Genomic DNA, 21,404 nt, shown 5'->3' with positions numbered 1-21,404 from the left:
TTCATCCATCTAAAAGAAGAGAAATAATGGATTAGTTATAACCTAAAAACACTATGCTAATGAAGGGGAAGAAAAGAAACTCATACAATTAAAAATGATATTAGAATGAATAGATTTTAAATTAGTAAAGAGCAGAATTTTATATTCTATGTGAAGATTAAGTTTAACTCTCTCCTGATTATGAAAATGAAAATAATTAACTCTCCCCTGATTGTGAAGATTTAAATTGTAACCCCTGCATATTTTTAGAACACCTTACTTAAAGTTGAGTGGGAAGATCTGCCCATTTTTAGATCTAATAACCAACAGTGTAAACATCCCACTTAATCATTAAGAGGTCTGTGACCCATGTGTGCAATAGTGGGTGACGAATCAGAATTGAATGACTGCCTCCTGGGTGGTCGTAAAGCAGGACTTCAACTGTGATTGACACATGTAGAATTAGGGGAAGGCACAGGAAGTGACACAAGACAAAGTGTCTTTAAAAGGAAGTGACAACTTCCTGAGTGCAGTTCTACTTGGAGTTCTTTCTTTGGAAGTGGAGACTGGAGACACTTCTTCATTCTTTGGAGTGGAGGCTGAAGGAGAAAATCTGCTGACTGGACCTGAGACCCTGTTCCTGATGAGACTGTTGGACTGACACATGGTGAGGGAAAGAGCTGACTCCTTTCCTGGATATTTTCTGAAGAAACTGATCTCAGGAGAAACTAGCTTCTTGAGAGAGTTTTTTCCTATGTCCTCGGCTTTTGCTGAGGGCAACTAAGAACCAACTCTCCCAGCCCGGGTTGGGCTAAGAGCCAGAAGTAAATTACTTAGTGCTTAAGCTAGACATGTTACCCTATCCTCTCTCTGATTTTCTTACTTCATTCTTTCTACATTTTGTAAATAAATTGTAAATAAATCTCTTTGGAATAAATTAAATTCCTGGCGACCATACTCAAATAATCCAGTCCAACCCTTTTATAAATAATCCCTTTTCCCCTTTACAACTATTTTGATCCCCCCTCAAGACCTTGAAAACTAACTAGAACTATTATTTTTGTAATAGCATCTATCCTACAGTAACTTAGTTAATTCTTCTAGAGTAAGCAGCAACTAAAGGAAAAAAATGAAAAGAGAAACTTCTAAAAGCAAAATGAATATTTAAAAATAATATCTAAAGCTCCTTGACATAGCTCAAAATTTATTTTTTAAAACCTAAAATAAACACAGAATAAAAAAAAGCAATGAAAGGCAAGATCTTGCATTGTCTCCTCTCTTTAGTTGAAACACTGAATTATTCTTCTGCTTAAAGTTATATTGTATTTTCTGTTACCTTTGTTAGCTATAGAACTAACACTGCAAGTAGTTCTGAACAAGGTCAACAAGTGAATTTTTTCTCCTCCTCCTTTTGGAAATTAAAAAAAAAATCAAAGTAGGATGAATACATTTAAGTGGTAGATTCAGAGCTGAAAGTCATCCCATAGGCCATCTAGTCTAGCCCAGTCCATTCTTTTCACAGACTAGGAAAATGAGTCCCACAGCACTTAAGTGCTTTACCTTTTAAACCAATACTGTAAATAATTCTGAATAAGGTCAACAAGTGAATTTTTCCTTATTTTTTTGAAAAAAAAATTTAAGGGTAATAAGCACACAATGGATATAGTTTAATAATAAATGGAATCAGATTTAGAAAAGATATTGAAGGCCACTTAGTCTAATTCCTTCACTTGATGAAAAAATTGATTAAGTCATTTGCCTAGTCATTCAGGTATTAAGTGATAGGAAAGGATTTAAACCCAAGTATTCTGCGTCTGAATCCATGACTCTATCCACTGTGATATCTCTATAGCCTGAGTTTTGAGTAGGTGTTCTATTCTCTGCTGATCATTACGATTTCTCTTCTTTGTTTCTAACAGCTAAGAAATATGCCATAATTATTAATATTGGCAGAGGTGGATTCTGACCTCTTCTGGCTTATTCATCAGAGTGTTTTATATAAGTTAAATTTCCCTAAGAAATGGTAATGGTCTGAGTCAATATCTTTCATCAATGGCTGAATTGCTCATCTGATAGCTTGTTTCAACATGTAAGAATGGAGTTCCTATGTTACTATATTTCTTTCCTAATTTTTAACCATTTCTAATTGCCTAAGTATTCTGAAAACCTTTGGCTACTTATAATTCTTGACCTTAAGGTATATTTTCCAAAATAGTTTTTGTCCAACAATCCCATATAACTAAGCATCAAGGTATATGGAGATTTACTTTGGAGAAACCAGCCAATTTCTCTCCAGTATTTTATACATATATTTATCAACCAAAATGTCTCCTATGCATACATTGCATTAAAATTGTATAAGATTCTATGGCAAACGCAACTACAGAGATAACTTTGTTCTGCAATCTGCTGAGAAACGACATGAAAAGAAACAACAAATACTAATAATGTCTGCTGTGACAAGGAATGTCTTACATGAAGGATGTCCTGGGTAAAGTTCAAATTGAAGAGAATTCTCCATTAACAGAGTGGCTCTATAATGATTCTGTTTGCAAATGGCAAGATCCTGATTATATTAAGACCTACAACAGTGGAGCATCTTTTCTAGAGTGGCTCAAAAGAGATCATTCTTATAAGCAGCATAAAAAAAACAAAAAGTGGGTGACAAATAAATATTTAACAGAACATTATAGCTATTTCTTAATTGGTCTCCATGTCTCAGATCTCTCCCCATTCCAATCCATCCTCCAAACAGATTCCACAATGATTTTTCAGAAACATAGGACTAGCCATATCACCCCTCCACAAATGCTAATGACTCCCTATTTACCTTCAGAATCAAATATAAACTCATGTTTAGCATTAAATGTTCTTCATAACCCTGCCCTTTCATAGACCTCCAATTTTCTGGGACACTCGCTTCCATACTGTCTTCTGGCAGGCCATCCTAGCTCACCTGATGTTCTTCCCTAGGATACTCCATCTCTCATCTCCCATGCCACTGCACCATGATTCTCATCCCTAGACTGCTCTCCTTCCTCCTGTCACCCTGTTTCTGAAATCTCTGCTTACTTCAAGATAAGCAGCCAGGTGACAGAGGACAGAGCAAAGGACATGGAGTCAGGAAGACAAGATTTCAAACCCTGAGCAAGTCACTTTGACCTCTGCCTTGATTTCCTCAATTGTTATCATAAAGAAAGAATATTCTTGCTGGACAAAAATATAGCAGGATGGTCAAAACAAAGAACTAATTTAAACATCTGATTAAAATATACCATAACTGCAGTTCTAGATAGGGCAGGATGGATCATACAAGGGAGAAAGGACTTTTTTTATAGATATACTTTTGAGGCTCAATTTTGCTAATTAATTATGTTAGAGCAAAAAATTATTTTAAGAATAGAAGAAATAATTATGAGGGGAAATATTTTCATAGCAAATATGTATCCAAATATGAATAAGGAAAGAAAATTAAATGCAGAGAAATGCCAAAATAGGTGGTTATCAACTTTATATGGAGAATATAAAATATTTAATTTTTTCTGAAAGGGGAGTTACTCATTAAGGTTTTAACATGGCTTTAAAATCTTATTGATTGAAAGCACTCTAGTATATGTAAACAACTTTCTAAAGTGACACTCTAATCTTAAAAATAATCATGTGTAGCTTATTCATTTATTAATTGTGTTGTCTATACAATCAACTCCCAATTATAGAGATACAAATTAATTACTACTATTATCCCAATGATCTAGAAGCTTTAATATGTGTGTGTGTGTAGTTTAGGCATGTGTATGAAATCAGTTACAGTTCTTACCAAATAACAAATTCTTTTTTTTTGCTCATATGCATTAAAATAATTTTTAAAGGACATACTTGGTTTAATATGTGATGATATCCATCTAATATTGTCTTCAGCTGCCAACTACAGAGTATTCTAAAAATTAAAAATAAGATAGAAGGTTTTAGTAGGTGATGCATGGCTTTTGCCCTGAATCAAAATATTATTTTAAAATTTCTTTATATGATACAGATACTTATACATACATATATACCACAGAGAGAAATAAATGTAATTCTGACAATTTAATTTTATTGTTGATATTTAAAATGTTGTCTTTAAAATGTTAGCTTTAATTCTGGGTACCTTCAAAGCACTATATAAAAATGAATTTTATTACCATAACTATTTTTAGGTTAGGTAGGAATATAAAGGATTTCAATCAGCAAAAAAGCTGATCCCCAAAAAAGTTGATATTAAGTGTTTTGGGATTTGCAAAACATTTTAATAATATCTAACATTATAGCACTTAGTCTATGCCAGACTCTATAATAAGTGTTTATGATTATTCTCTCATCATAGCCCTCTGAATGGCCCAGGCAACTCTCTAGGACTATCCATTGAAAAGAAGGTGCCCATGGTCAGGGGCAGGGGTAGTTTCAGGATAGCAAGAGGCCTCATGCTGCTCAATAGATGGAAAACCCTATCTCCTAGGATGGGCTGAGACAAGCCCACAGAGGTGGCCATCCAGATTCAAGGAAAATTGCCAAAGTGGATATCAACCAAAATATAAAAGAATTGCATAGAACATAATTTCCCACCGAGAAATAATTTGGCTAAATTTATAAACCAGGTGGACTTTTTAATACAAGATACATGGTATTACTTTTAAAAGAATAAATTATACTACCCTACCTTGCATTTTTTATTTGAAGATCTTCAGGTAACAGTATTTTAACATGGAAGTCTTTCCCCTGTAGAAAATATTGAAATATCATAATCAAGTTCATAACCTTCATTTAATTACTTTGAGAAAATGAGTTAAACTATTTTATATCCTTAAATTCTTATATTCTCAAAAATAATATGTGAAAGAAAGTTTCTTCTCCTACTCTTTAACTAGAAAAACTTGGGGAAAAAACAACTACAAACTATGAATCAATAATCTATTAAGCCTCTATATATGGGTGAAACTTTGAAGTGCTAGGGTACTATAGTTGATTTAAGGACAAACTATTCAAAGTTCAAGTCCTCTTTGTGATGAATCTATGCCAATATCTTTATATAAACATCATATTTTCAAGGCATAGACACACTACTAGACAAGGGAGATACAGATGAAACAAGGAAGAATTGTAAACAATGGAACTTGATAATCCAGTGTTCAATAAAGAAAAATATAAATTACTTAGGTAAGAACTCCTTATATGAGAAAACTTCTGAGATAACTGGGAAAGACTCTGACAGAAATTAGGCTTAGACATATTCCACAATACATTTTAATTGGATATGTAATCTTAATATTAAAAATTATGCTATAAAAAAAGATCATGTTCCTCTCAACTATGGGTTGAATATGTATTCTTAAACAAGCAAGACACAGAGGCAATTACAAAAGATAAAACAGATATCTTAATCACATAAAATAGAAAGCTTCTCCATAGATAAAATTAATATACAAAGGATAAAAAGGGAAGCAGTTGAATAGAAAAAAATTTTGTATCAAAATTATCTGATAAGGGTTTGGAATCCAAGTTATAAAAATAATTAATAAATACAGTTTATACATATACACACAGACATGTCTATATTTAAAACCAAGTGAGATATTAACAACTATATCAAAGGATGCTCTGAATCACTAATAATTCAAGAAATATGACTCAAAGCAACCCTGAAGTTTCACCTTATATCCTCAAAATTGATTAGATTATAAACTCTTTAAGTAAAGGGACTGTCACCTCTTTTTGTATCCATAGAACTTAGCATACTGCCTGGCACACTGTCGGCACTTAATAAATACCGATCCATAGATTAACTGAAATTGACTAAAATGACAAGAAATTATAATAGAAAAAAGTTGACAAAGTCAGAGGGACAGAGGCATTGTGAGTAGGGCTGTGAATTGGTACAACCACTGTGGAAAGCAATCTGAAATTATGCAAATTAACTAACTAAAATGTCCAGAGATGCTATGATCAGACTTAGTGTTAGTGCCGATGAACGTTTTACTGAGTTGCTATTACTTGTCTGGAATGGTGCCAAGGACTAGGGATACAAAATAAAAGCTGCCTTGAAGGAGTTCCCAATCTAATGAGAGAAAAACGAAACCTAGAAAGTAGCTGAGGGCAGGGAAGGAGAGGGCCCCTGGAGGGGACATGGGGATGAGGCGAATGCCTCTGGGGGCCCTCCTTCGATGGGAGCCACCAGCCAAGGAGCACAGAAACCTGCGAGGCTGGCCTTATCCGATGGCAAACATACCTCAAGGTGGCCGTCATAAAGAATAAAGTCCTTACAAACAGGCGGTCTCAATGGATTGAGAACCAGGTCTGGAGATGGGAGGTCGTGGCTGCAAATCTGGCCTCAGCCACTTCCTATCTTGGGAACTCTGGGCAAGTTACTCTGCCCCCATGGCCCAGGCCTTACTGCTCTTCTGAGGATCAATTCTAAGACAGAAGGTTGGGATTTAAAAAAAAATTAAGTGGCCACAGACACAAAAATATTTATAGCAGCACTTTTTGTGATAGCAAAGAATCAGAAATAAAGAAGATGCCATGGATTGGGAAAAGATGAAGCAAATTGTGGGATGTGGATGCAACACTGTAAGATATGACGTGTGTGGTATATGCAACACTGTAAGATATGACATGTGTGGTATATGTACAAAGAAGCTCGGGAAGATCCACATGGACTGTTGTAGACTGAACGAGCAGGCCAAGAAAACAACACAAAGACACAACAATATAAACAGAAAGAACTGAAGAACACACACACATACACACACACACACACAGTGAATGCTGCAAAATGTTAAAGAATGAGCAGGGCTCATAAGAAGAGATATGGGAGGATATTCCTAGTCCTTTCCCTGTAGTAGAGTGAGACATCCCCAGGTATAGCAAGTACGCTGTACATGTTTTTGGTGTTTTTCAATGTACTTAGCAGTTGTGTTGAATTGTTTACTTTTCTTTTAAATATTCTTTGGGGGGGGCTTTAAAAATACCATTTGTTATACAGGCTGTCTCTCAGAAGGAGGAGAGTGGAAGATGACTAGGGAAAACTATGAAAACCTGTCAAAGACATCAATGAAAACTTTTTTAAAAAGGCTTTAAAGAACTAAATTCAATTTTAAAGGCAGTTTCTTTTAAGTTAATTGTACAAGGAGAATATTCCAAATGACCTTTATGACATCTTAAAAATTAATTATTGAGAAAAATATTAGAAAAAGCAACTTTTTAAAATGAACAGAAAAATGTCTGTGTTCAAACATAATTTATATTATAAATAAAACACTCAAGAGTCAGAAGTAACAAAATAAAATTATAAATCACTCCTTCCTTTCTCTGGAACATAACAGTTCATATTATCTCAAAGTACAATATTGTATTTCTTGCTATTTGGTTGCTTATGATCTTGGAGACTTTTTTTTAAAGGCAATGTTTGTGAGAATCTTCCCATTCTCATTAGAAAGTAGTATCACAGACACTCTAAGATACAGTGGTGTTTATTTTTAACAAGAAACATACTCGCAGCTATAGGAAATACAAGGAAATGGCTAACATCAATCTAAGGAAGAAATTAAAGGAGGGTTATTTCTCATGGGAAACTAATTCATCAAAAAAGTAAATTCCTTTTAGAAAAAGCAGTTGCTTTTAATACACTATGCCAAAAGATGACACCATAAAAGAGAAATACATAGGCAAGCTTCATATTTTCAACTTGCTAGCTAGTTTTAAGGGAGAAATATAAAATATTCTTAGTTATGTAAACGAAACATGCAACTGACAGCAGATTTATAAGAAATATTCACTCATACTTCCAGACCTCTATTATACCAACATCATTCAACAACCTCTCCCTTCTTTTGAAGTTCGAAGCATGATTCTATTACGTTCTCTCTATTACTACCACACTATACAGTCTACCGACCTTAAAGTATGTTTGACAAACTTCATTATTTCACCACCTGACTCACATTCCTTTTCTCCATCCCATCTCCTGCCATCGCCATGAGTTACAGCAGCATCCATGCTAACAGTTTCTTATTTTCAACTACAATGACTCCACTTACTACTCCACAGAATCTGAAAATCTTACAATTAGGAGAGACCTCAGAGGTCATCTAGTCCAACACAAAAGGGAATGAGAAGAGGCTCTAAAACATGCCCAACAAGTAATTATTCCATCTTTCTTTGATGCTTGTATGTGAAGTAAATAAGCCACTCACACATTTATTAAGCACTTACTATCTGCCAATCACATTGCTAAGTACAGAAGATGCAAAGAAAGGCAAAAATACAATCCCTGCTCTAAGAGCACACTTTGTAACAAAGGAGACAATGTGCAAAAAGCCACACATAATCCACAGAAGGCAAGCTCAGCAACTGGAGGGGGAGCAGGTAGAAGGACCTGGGATTTGAGTGGAGCCTTAAAGGAAGCCTGTAACTCTAGGAGATAGAACTAAGGATGGAGAGCATCCCAGGCATTCGAGATAGTGGATCTTGTTCTAGGAAATAATGTGTAAGAAGACTGAAATGGTAGGAAGGGGCCAGGTTAGGAAAGGTTATAACTGTCAAACTGAGAATTTTATATTTTGTCCTGGAAGTAATAGGGAGCCACTGGAGTTTAATGGATGGGGAGGTGAAACCTATATCAGGAAAATCACATTGGCAGCTGAGTAGAAGATGGTGGGACAAGATCTGAGACAGGGAGATACACCAGAAGGCAAGTGAAACAGCCTGGATGGGAATGAGGTAATTAGAGTCTATGCCAGGGTTAACAGCTACATGTAGAGAAAGAAGGGGATGCACATGAGAGATTCTGGAAAGGTGTAGATGCAGACTCATGAAAAAATTATATATGAAGAGTGAATTTGTGAAAGGAATTGAAGACGACATCTAAGTTGTGAGTCTGTGTGATAGAGAGGATGGAAGCATTAATAGGGAATTCAGGAAAAAGAGGGGCTTAGAAGGCAGGAGAAAATGAGGATAATGTTTTAGACTTGTTAATGTTACATGCTTGCAGGATAACTAGTTTGTGAACTTTAAAAAGCAAATGTCTAAAAATGCACTATGAGATTAGAGACAGTAACTGAACCAGTGAGGGCTGATAAAATCACCAACTGAGATGTTACAGTAGGATAAGGGAATTGAAGAAATAAATAGTGTTGGGGAACATCCAAATTAGTAGGCATAAGCTGGATGAAGACAGCAAAGAAACCTGAGAAGGTGTGATCTGCAAATAACCACGAGAGCACGGTTTCATCAAAAGAAAGGAGAAGACATTGTCAGGAAAAAGATGGTTATCAACAATAGTGGGGAATGTCAATTATCTATATTAGCTCCATATAATTCTAACAAAAAAAAAAGCGAAAGAAGTTAAGGACTTAAATTGAAATCTAGAAAAAATAAACATAATAGAGACTTGGAGATTATTGAATGGAAATAGAAAGAAGTACACATATTCTCATCTGTGCATGACATCTTTATACAAATTACTCTTATATCAGAACATAAAAACCTCATAAATAGATGAAAAGCAGAAATGTTTTATATATATGTATATATTTTATTGTTCATAATGTAATAAAATTATATTAAATAAAAGATCACTGGAAAAAAGTATTTTTTAAAAATCATTGGGGAGATACTCCTAAGAAATTTGGGGAATCATACAAAAAATCATTAAATGATGGATAATTTCATTAAAGATGACAACAATGAAACAACACTTTAAAATGTTGTGGATGCAGCTAAAACAGAACTTATGGGAAAATTCATATATCAAAACACTTTATTAACCAAAAAAAAAAAATCACACATAGATCAAAAAATTGGAAATGTCAGCTGGAAAGCTTGAAACCACAATTAAACACTAATATAGAAATCCTGAAAATGAAAAATAATAAAAATAATTTTATTCTACTGAATTAAATAAATATAGGAGCTTTTAAGACCATGGAAGCAATGAATATGAATTTGGATAGACTTTGAGAGATAGTGGTAGACAGAAGGGCCTGACAGATTATGGTTTACCAAGACACAACTGAACAACTGAACAACAAAAGAGCTTTAAAAAAATGTAATAAAATAAAGAAATCATTAACTAATTTGAATAAAAAGAAATCCAAATTACCACTAATGAAAATTTAGACAATATAAAAGATATTATAAACTATTCTGCTCAACTATAAGAGAAAAACTGGCAACTTAAATGAAATAAATGAATATCTATAAAAAATGTAAAATACTCAAATTAACAAAACAAGAAATGGAATTTAACAACCAGATAACAATGAAAAAAAAACTGAAAAAACCATAAATGATCTTCCAAAGGAAAAACTCTAAAACCAGATAGATTTACAAATGTGTTTTTTCAAATAATCAAAATATTTATTCCATTACACCAATTCTTTACAAAAAAAAGACAAAAACAAATGAAGGAATATCAAATTCCTTCTATAACACAGATACAGCCTTGATATATAAATCAGCAATGCCAGATCCAAATCTTATTACAAAGCAGAACAGTAATAATTTAAAATTTTGGGTACTGGTTAGAAAAAATATGAAGATCAATCAGTGAAACACATTAAGATATAATACTTAGAAGTAAATATATCTAATACTCTAATATTGGATAAACACAAAGACTTCAGCTTATGGATGTAAGGAAGGCAGGAATAAGCATTTATGTAGTATCTACTATGTGTTAGGCACTATGCAAAGTGCTTTACAAATATCTCATTTGGTTCTTATAACTGATCAAGGCAAGTACTGCCACCCCCATTTACAGTTGGGGAAACTGAGGCAAACAGAGATTAAGTGATTTGACAGGGTCACATGGCGAGAAAGATTTTGAAGATGGAGTTAAACAGGGGTCTTCCTGACTCCAGGCCCACGGCTCTATTCACTTCCCCACCGTGTTGCCTCAGGACTCATTATATGATAAAAAATGAGAAATTTCTACAACTGTATGAAAGAAATTAGACTGATACCAATACCTCACACTACTACAAAATGGGTTTGTGACTTGGTTATAAAAGGTCAGATCATCACAAATGAGAGAAACAGAAAATTTCTTAAAGGATTTTTGGATATAATAAATGTTCATGAGTATTATTAGGAATAGCAAGGATCACAAAGATAAAATGGATAAATTTTTGTTACATAACATAAAAATATTTTGCACAAACAAATCTAAAAAAAGTTAACATTAACATACACAAAAATTAACTGGGGAAAAAACCTTTGTAGCAAGTTTCTCTGATAAAGGTCTCATGTCTAGGATATATTAGAAAGTGATTCAAAATTATAAAAAAAAAAAAAGAACAATTCCCCACTTGATAAATAGCCTAAGGATATGAACATACATTTGTCAAAGGAAGAAACCCAGGTTATCTAGAGTGATATGAAAGAATGTCCTAACCCATTAATTAGAGAAATGCAAACTAAAGCAGTTCTGAGTGTCCGTTTCATACCCATCAGAATGGCAAAGATGACAAAGAAGGAAAATGATAAATGTTGGAAGGGTTGTGCAAAATTAGGCACATTGTTGCACAGTTGGAAAGCAATGTGGAAAGCAAAGTTTAGACTAACCAGTGTGTGCCTCTTGGATATAGTCCTCGCAGTGCAAGCTCTATTCCACTGTTAGACCCATACCCAAAAGTGAGCAGAGAAAGAGGAAAAAGTCCTATAAGTATTAAAATATGTATAGTAGCTCTATTTGTGGTGGCGAAAAAAAAAAACCCTGGAAAAATCAAATGAGGAATGGTTAAATAATTTGTGTCAGAGAAGTATGATTGTGCTTTAAGAAATGAGGAAGTAGATGATTTCAAGAGACAGAAAGTCATATATCAACAAATTCAGAGTAAAGTGGGCAGAACCAGAAAAATAAGTTTTAAGATGGCATCACTATTATAAAATAAACAACATGATAAGCATGTCATCAATGGCAATCAATGACAACACTGATTAATCAATCAAGCAATTAACAAGCATCTATCAATCTGTGCCAGGAACTGTGTTAAGTGAAGGAGCAAAAGACGTGAAAATGTAGTCACTGAGAACAAAAAGTTCATATTCTAATGGGAAGACAGGATGCAAAAAACTGTATACATAAGCTGTATAACAGTAAACAAGATTGTAAACGAAGAGCAAAGTCTCATTAAAAATGCTCAACAGCACAGGGCCAAGAACACATTCTCTGAGACATTTCACCAGAGATAATTTTTCAAGTTAACAAACTATTAATAACTATTCTTTGAGTCTGGATACTTGGCCTGTTCTGAATATACCAAATTGTTCTATTTTTCCATCTTGGAATGAACAAAGAATGAGAGAATTTATCCAATGCTAGCAAAAATCAAAATATCTACATCACTAGTCTACTTACTAATAACTGTCAATAACCCAGGCAAGAAAAGGAAAGTCAAGTTAATCTAGGAAAATTAATTTAATTTTTTAAAAGTAATTAATTTAATTTTTGAGGAATCTATGGCCAGCATTGAGACCACTGCTTTTCTTTCTAAAGGATCACTGTCTCTTTAATGTCTGGCAATTAAATTTAACCCTACTATCCTTTATCTTATAGATCCCATTATTTTCTCTTATTTTTAAGATTGAGACATTTGCCCTTCTCCAGACATAGCAATCTTCATGTTCTCTTAAAAAAAATAGACCAAACTTGCAATTTAATGAGCATACAGAACTCTCTGTGACTTTTCAAAGTATCTCCCATTATTCTCAAAGATCACTGAAAACAGCTTAGCAATTACATATGCCAGTTCTTTCAGCACCTTGGAACACAGTTTTCATCTGGGTCTGTGATCTGAAGTCATTATTCAATTAAGTATTTTAATAATCAACTTGTCCATTTTCCTTCTATCCTTTCCAGTCTAATGGTCTGGAAGTGAAAAATAAAATAAAAATAAAAATTGAAGAGTTCTACCTTGTCGTAATTATCATCATATTGTTCATTCTAAGCAATGTTCCATTTTTTCCCTAACATAACTAACATATGAAAAACAGTCATTGTTAGCTAGCCTTTGTATGAATGGAGATTTTGAACCTTTGACTTCATTCCCCAGAAGTCCTTAGTATTTACCAAAATTCCCTTGTTAAAATTAAAATTAATGTCAATAATAAAATATTATATTTTATGGGATTTATTAATGATCATTAGAAATAAAGAAATAAGAGGGATACAAAATAAAGACCACATGCACATGGCTGATCATCCTGTTGAAAATCCCACCCACCACCATGGAGCCAAGACACCAAAGAAGGAGGGACCCTCCATGTCCCCACCTAATATCCCCGGTCTACAGAAAGTACATAATGACAAGAAGTCAGTGGGCTCCTGGGGAATGTAGTTCTTTTTTAGGGTAATAGGGATTTTCAATTATAAATTACCCCCTGAGATCCAGGAAGACTGATCTCTCCAATGGATCTTGTAAACATAACCAACTTTTAAATTACAATAATTTGGGTATAAAAGGAAAAGAGAACAAAATCAATGATTGCAAGGTTCATTGACAAAAAGCCAGTTAGGGGGCAGTCTACTTCAACATAAGCAAATATATACAAAACAAATGCATTAAACCCCACACAGTTCAAATCACCACATCCCAAAGTTCACTGGATCTTCTGGTGCAGTGTGTAGTCTGTGGAGGCATCTTCATGGTGCCTTCTCAAAAAAGTTCACTTTCTGGATTAGGAGAGGTAGCATGTTTCTTATTCTAAAATTATTCTCAAAAAGAATTTAAACATTACATTTTAGAATAATTATACATTCCCCCGTGAAGAGGATGTTGAAAAACACAGGGATCACTTAGAGATGCATGGCTGAGTTATGAGGTATATGAATCAATTGGCAAGAGAAATCAAAAATATCAAAAAAATCCAAATAAGAGAGAAAAGAGAACTTCTGGATGAAATATAGACTATCAAAGTCTTATGTGAAAAAATTCTAAGTAAAGGAAAATAAACCTATAACAGATCCTTAAATCAGGGCCCAATTAAAGTACTTTCTATCCCACAAGTCTGTAGGACAAAATGCAGCAATATTTTACTTACCCATTTGCAGCTAAGACTACGGGAAGTTGTCATACTATAAAAGAGAAAAAAAAATGTGTGTGATAGGAAAGTGTCATTCCTTAGTCTGATTCACCTTCACTCTCAGGGATAGAGGGAGCCAGGATGATAACCAAACTTTGGTACCTGTCTGTGAGTATTTAACAAAGAATGTGGATACAAGAAGTTCCGTGTCTTAACATATGTCAAGTGCCACAACCTTGAGTCTCACACTAGGTACAAGTCCTTTTGTATTGGCTTAGAAGTTCATCAATCCTACCTGGATTGGTTTGGTCCTTTTTGACCTTGTGCTCCTTGGCACTGTGCAGATTTTCATCAACCCCATTTGGATTGGTTGGTCTACTTGACCTTGTGGTCCTTGGCACTGTATAATGGCTCTTTTGTTCCCTTCTCCTGAAGTCAGGCACAATCATTAATCAGAGTACTATAACATTTATCAATAAATGGCAGGTTTCCATAGTCTAAAGCTCTTGGGTACGTATTAACATTATAGCAAATATATATTTTAACTTATATTACTGCAAAATCAAAAAAGTTTAAGAAAATCTTCTCAATACTGGTGACATATGCATCAAATACAAAAAGGAGAGAAAAAATAAAATTGAAATAGTATATTGCACATGCAAGCAAAAACAATAATAAAAGTTTTAAAAATCAAAAATATATAGCTTATAATCATTGACACATTGTGTCAGCTAAGGAAAGGTAGAATACAAAGGTTTCTCACCAAAAATGAGATCCATTTCCTCTTCAAACTTAGCCATGATCTACTCTGTGTGAGTGCAAATGATTTTCACAAAGTAACAATTTTTAATAAAGAACAGTAGTACAGCATGTAATACACATTCAAGAAGTATCAAAATCCCCAAAATTACAATACCCCATTAAATAACAATAGCAAATAAACCCACTATTTTTAGGATTCACATAAGTCTGCTGTATGACATTTTTAAAAAACCTTAGAAACTAATGGATACCTGTCACAAGTTTTTCAGGTGTAGCAATGTTTCAACCTTGGCTGAGATATTTTTTTTAAAAATCTATTACTGCCATCATTACAAAAATGTGACAGAGGAGTCAAGAAAAAAACCAAACCTTTGTACTGTTGATGGTGGGTCAAAAATGTCATCAAGAATCTAGATCATTCTGGTGGAAAGAATCTAGATCATTCTGGTGGAAGGGAAGAGTGAGTTGAAGAGTTACAAATGAGAGATGTTCCCTCCTGGAAGTCATCCAGGGGTACCATGCTCTGGGATCAACTTCCCAGCTCCTTTGGTATGAGACTATTGTGTACCATCCATTCACATTTTTACAAATGTGGGAGGTGGATTATAATAGTGCTTCGTTTCAGCTACTAAAAATGGACTCTTTACCTCTTGTTACAAAAAACTCAGAGGCAGGCAAAGTGATCGGTTATTGGAAAAAAAATTTTAAATCATGTCCAAAGACCCCTTAAAATCAATTTGAGATATTTAGCTCATTAAATTCCCTAAAGGTTGTTAACCAGGTTGACGGAGTCCATCATCACCTATGTGACAATTTATCAAAGGGAAAATGGAAGAAAAGTCTGGTTATGTGCTTTTACAATATTTTACATATTTTGTTCAGTAGCTATAGTGGAAAAGTAAAAGACTATATCTAATAGTTAAAACACAGTAGATTAAACTGATTCAGTGTAACAGAATAGTATTGAATGAATTAATATATGAACTTAAAACAACAGAATTAAATCTTAAAGCAGACAATCAGCAAAATACAATAAAATACAGACTTTCATAAAACAATGGATTCTGAAAAGGCTTAAAATTTTCACCTCCAGTCTCTTTAAAATTCCTTTCTCTACCCATTCAGATTCTTTTTGTCAGAACTGTGGGATTTCCCATAGTGAGGGAGGACATGGGATTAAGGAATCTCAAACTGGATGACTCTTAGAGACTGGACAGGCCCAAATGTCACAGGGAAGTAGGGAGATGAATTTCTCCCCTGAATCTCAGGCAAGATAATTGAAAGGACCATGCACTCATGCATGGTAGAAACAAGCAAACAAACAAACAAAAAAAAATCCTAAAACTGGAAGCTGTTTAAAATAAGCAAGGTACTGCTCTTTTATAGAATGGGCCATGCTTGCAATTTACTTCCTGTTTGGAAGAGTAACTTCCTTCTTCCCCTACCCCCTAAGGTAAAATGCTAAGGAGTAGTTTGTTTCTCTAGCCACGAGGAGAGGGATTTAGGAGGCTAATTGTTGCCTAAGGAAAAAACTCCAGATTTTACCATTGCTCCAAGAGGGGCTCCAAGTTTGTGAGTTCTGAAGTTCTGAAGACACAGTGGTAACTACCAGCAGTCTGGGACCTGCGGCTGGGGCTGGAACCTGGATGAGCAATCGGGGTCAGGAGGAAGCAGTATCAGCAACACCAGAGGCAGCAACAAGGAACTGAGGAACATGGGCTCAAGCAGATAGGCAAAAGAAGTGACTTATCTCCTCTTCTCTAAGAGTCCCCTGGCTAAAAAATAGCCTGGCCAGTAGAGCACTGGCAAAAAGTAGGGGGAAAAAAAGGCAGCAGCTCCAAAGAGAGTTCAGAGTTCTCTCAGAGTTTGTGAGGGTGCATGGGGTGGGCAAAAAGCCTTGCCAGGAGAAACATGGCTTTAAAAAAATTATCTAGACTATCTTAAAAAGATTGAGAATATTTTTCCAACTTCTAGTTGCCATAAATGTAAAAATTAAAATTAATGTCCAACAATGAAAATAATATATTTTAGATTCATTAATAATCATTAGAAATCAAGGAATAAAGAGGATACAAAATAAAGACCATGTGCCCATGACTGATCAGTCAGTTCAGACGCCCTCTTTACCACCACCAAGCTCCCTGTCTTCAAGCCAAAGAGGGTGTGACCCTCCATATCCCCACCTAATATCTCCTGTCAATAGGAAGTATGTAACAAAAGGAAGTCAGTGGGCTTCCAGAAAATGTAGTTCTTTTTAGATTTTCAGTTATCCACCCTATAATCTCTCCTGCGTCTCCACACGTATTGGTATTTTAACAGGATGTAACTCCTTCTACACTCTTTTATTTTTTTACATGACGGGGCTGGATTCAGGGACTTCCTTTTACTTTATTATTATCATTAACAAAACTTTTAAAATATAATAGTTATTGATTATTAATTTTAATCTTTACATTTTGGCTTACCACAAAGGGATTATGAATTCTCAAAAAAATTTTTGAGCAGGTAGCCTTACAGTAAAGATAGTAAGTTTGCCTTCTTGCCACCCACCACAAGGGTCTGGTGGCTAGATGTGCCTGCACTCCTGCCCTGCTGCCTGCCCCTGCCTGATGTTTCTCCCATCCATCTGCTTGAGCCAGCATTCCTCATCACTCTCCATCCAGCTTGGAGCCTCCTCTTGCTAAGACTGGACCTGCCACAAGAGCCTGCCAATCTCAGCCATTTTTTTTCCCACAGAGGGTGATATAAAAATCTTTCTGCCCCAATCCCTTTCCACACCCCACATGAGTTTTTCTAGCCTGCCATAGGCATTTTTCAGTGTGGAGAAAAGAAAACCCTACCCTTCTAATTTTCAAGCAGTTTTTTTTTTTTTTAAGCTGACCCTGGACTCCTAGCTTAGAAGGTTTGATGATTCAAAGGATTTTCACAGGGAGGGCAGAGGGTCCAAATCAGTGGATTTAAAGTCAGTTTTGGGAAATAAGTCTGTTTTTTCCTTCTCTCTCTTGACCCAAAAAATGTCATTCCTTCATATGCAAATACTCTACTATTATCTCTTGAAGTTTTACCCTTAGGGAAGAGCACAGAAGAATAACTCTAAAAAACCCTCTAGTAAAAAAAAATCTTAAAAAAGAGTCTCTTTACCTTCAGTCAGGGTCTTCTTTTGTTTAACTTTTATTTAAGGAGTAAACTTGTTACAAAGCATGGCTTACTCTATGAAAAAGCAAATCAAAGTTTTGGAATATCTTTTCTCACTATGGTTCCTGGGTAAAAGGATCCTTGCGTTTAGCTTGAATAATCCTGAGATTCAGAGGGGAGATTCATCTTCCTACACACTTTTGGCATTTGGGGCTGCCCAAGCTCTATAATACCTCCAATTTGAGATCCCTCCATACTATATTCAGTGCAGAATTCTCCCTTACTATGATCAACTTCAGAGCTCTAACAAAAGAAATGCAAATGGATGATAAATACTGGGGGAGGGGAAGGAAACTTTAAAAGAGAGCTGGAAATTTATTGCTAACTATTTTGAGTTTATTCTCCTTCTATAATAATGAACAAGTCTATTGGGATTGGTGAAAAGGATTTGACTTCACTAACTGCCTGCACCTTCTCATTTGTTTATATTATTGTATTTACTGATTGCTTTAAAGTTTAAAATTTTTTAAAGTTTATCTGTATTAATCTAATCAATATCTTTCTGTAATACTGAATACTGAATTAAAAATACATTTTAAGCTACTATGTTTTGCCTATATTGACCTTTAATTTGTACCTTTATCTCTGCTGAAGAATAAAATAGTGTATAAGCCCATGAACATTTTGCCCAAACCAAGATCCATTGAAGATCACATGTTGCCTTAAAAAGTCTTTTTCTGGTTTTTTATTGTTTTTGCTTTTGTTAATTGTCACATAGATGATGATGGATGGATTTCAACAAAACTGGTTAAACTGTATGCAACCTTTGGAGAATTTAATGAGCTGAAAATTTAAATGGTAAATCTAAGGGGTCTTCAGAAATAATTTTAATTTACTAGTGGTTTCTCAATGGATGATTTTTTTATATTTACATTATATGGAATGTTATATTAAAGATAGAGAAACAAAGAAATGTTCCTACCAAGGTGTTTCTATGAAGCAGGAAGCCAAAAAGAACTCCTGCAAAGCTCTTCAGTTTAATTTACTTCCACCAGAACAATCTAGGTTTCTGAATAATGTTCTAGACCCAAATAAGTTTTACTTTGTTTAAAAATATATTTGCCAAGTTTGAAAGATTTGCTACATATGTAAAAATTGTGACAAATATCCATCAGTTCATAGGTTTTTTTATGTCATACAGCAACTTATATGAAATATGAAAGTGGATTTGTTTGCTATTGTAATTAACTGGGCTATTGTGAATTGGGGGGACTTTGGTACTTATTTGAATGTGCATTATCTACTACATTATTGTTTTATTCTGAAATCATAATGTACCCACACCATGATTCATGGCCAACTTAAAAAGGAAATGGGTCTCATTTTTTAGAGAGAAACCTTTGTATTCTACTTCTCTTGGCTGACACATTGTATCGCTGATTAAAAGCTATATATTTTTATTTTAAAACTTTTTTATTATTGTTTTTCCTTGCATGTGCAATATAACATCTGAGTTTTTTATTTTACCTCCTTTTTGTATTTGAAGCACATGTCAACAGTATTGAGATTTTTCTTTAACTTTTTTGATTTTGCAGTAATAAGTTTAAAATACATTTGTTCTAATATTAATGCATACCCAAAAGCTTTAGACTATAAAAATGATGCCACTGATTGTTTAAAAATTATGGAACTTTGCTTCATGATTCTGACTCCAGAAGAAGGAAATATACAAAAGAGCCACTAAATAGTGTTAAGGAAGCACAGACCACCTGCATAGTTCCTTTGGTGCACAAGGTCAAAGAGATCTGATCCCAGTGGGAGTAATGTAATTTTGAGCCAAGACAAGATGATTTGAACTTGTTTGGGGTTTGAGGTTGTGGCTGTTTTGACATATGTCAGAGGCTGGACTTCCTCTGAGCCACATTCTATCAAGCACCTCCTTTTCACTGCCTTCCTGTCTCTCATTTGGTGCTGAAATCTACTCCTTTTTTGTCTTTCATAGTGTGGAAAATTTTCTGTGGTCCTAGCCAATCAGTAGATTGGGTAGTGCATAATTTCTTAAATCATTTTAATTGGGCTCTGATTCAAGGATCTGTTATAGATTTGTTTTTACTTAGATTTTTTTAGACATAAGATTTTTGCATTTTTGTATTTCATCCACAAGTTATTTTTCTCTTTTATTTGGATTTTTTCATGTTTTTTATTTTCTTTTGCAAATTGATTCATACACCTTATAACTCAGCCAGGCATCCCTGAGTGATCCCTGTATTTGTTATTATTCACCTCAGGGGGGCCAAGTTATTGTTGTGAACTTTGATTTAAATTTGAACAATTTTAAGATAAGAAACTTGCTACCTCCCAGAATCCAGAATGCTCCATGAAGATAGATGCCTGCAGAGACCACATGCTGCACCAGAAGATCCAGAGTGAACTTTGGGATGTGAATTGAACTATAGGGGGTTGAAATGACTTTGTTTTAATGTATACTCTTATGCCAAAGGGGACTGCCCCCAAATTGGCTTTTTGTCAACCTAGTAATCAATGGTTTTGTTCTTTTCCCCCCCTTTATCCGCAAATTATTGCAATTTTTAAGTTGATTATGTTTCCATGATCCTTTGGGGGAGACTGGTCTCTTAATAGGATCACAGGGATATATGTATAAATGGAGATTTTTAACCTTTGACTTAATTCCCCAGAAGTCCTTAGTATTTTCCAAATTTTCCTATAATCTCTCCTGCACGATCTCCATGTTGGCGAGATCATGTTATTGATATTTAACTGACTGTAACTCCTCCCATGCTCTCTTTTCGACCTGAGACCAGGCTGAGTTCAGGCAATTCTTTTGTTTTAGTTATTATTAATAAAACTTTTAAAATATAATACTTAGTTATTGATTATTAATTTTAATCCTTACACCTTGTCAGTGCCCTGATCATTCTGAGTCCTGGGGCTACCTGCACTATTCTTAAATGACTATGTCACACATCTGTATTCATTTTTACATGCTTCTTCTAAACATGTCTTCTAAAACTCTATTGTAGTTCATGGGTTCCCTATAAGTAAATATGTCCTCTTTTCCCATGAAAATCATTTCTCTTATAGTCCTCAAAATGTAAGAGTGAGCATTACTCTTAGAAAAATTTCCCATAAAGAACTGAGTTCAAGGGAAACTAGGTGCCTTAATGCATTGAGAGCTAGGCTTAGATATGGGACATCCTGGGTTCAAATATAGCCTTAGACACTCCCTAACTGTCTAACCCTGGGCAAGTCACTTAACCCCCATTGTCTACCCCTTAACACTCTTCTATCTTAAAACCAATGCATAGTATCAGTTCTAAGAGGGAAGATTCAAGGTGTTCTGTCTCTCACCTCTAAAAATCTGAGGTGCATGTCAGGTTACACCCAGCTTTCCTCACCTTCTCTGCCTAGAATAAGCACATCTTCCCAAAGTTAGCACTGTTTCTACTTTA

At 34.6% G+C, this 21,404-nt stretch overlaps 1 protein-coding gene across 2 annotated transcripts in view; it reads right to left on the bottom strand.

Annotated features, from left to right (window-relative positions):
• Positions 1-21,404, bottom strand: part of FANCL (FA complementation group L) — an 85,713-nt gene that overhangs the window by 51,851 nt on the left and 12,458 nt on the right. The window contains exons 2-3 of one of the 2 annotated variants that reach the window (XM_001382120.5): positions 4,676-4,734; positions 3,856-3,916 (exon numbers count right to left, since the gene is read on the bottom strand). The exons of the other annotated variant lie outside the window; for it this stretch is intronic. Of the exons in view, the coding sequence (XP_001382157.2) occupies positions 3,856-3,916; positions 4,676-4,734 (120 nt within the window). The remainder of the gene's footprint in view (positions 1-3,855; positions 3,917-4,675; positions 4,735-21,404) is intronic. 2 annotated transcript variants of the gene reach the window in all.

This window comes from Monodelphis domestica, chromosome 1, assembly GCF_027887165.1.
Source record: "Monodelphis domestica isolate mMonDom1 chromosome 1, mMonDom1.pri, whole genome shotgun sequence".
Classification (NCBI taxonomy): domain Eukaryota; kingdom Metazoa; phylum Chordata; class Mammalia; order Didelphimorphia; family Didelphidae; genus Monodelphis; species Monodelphis domestica.
Note: the sequence above shows the minus strand (reverse complement) of the source record. Positions and strands in the feature narration are given on the sequence as shown.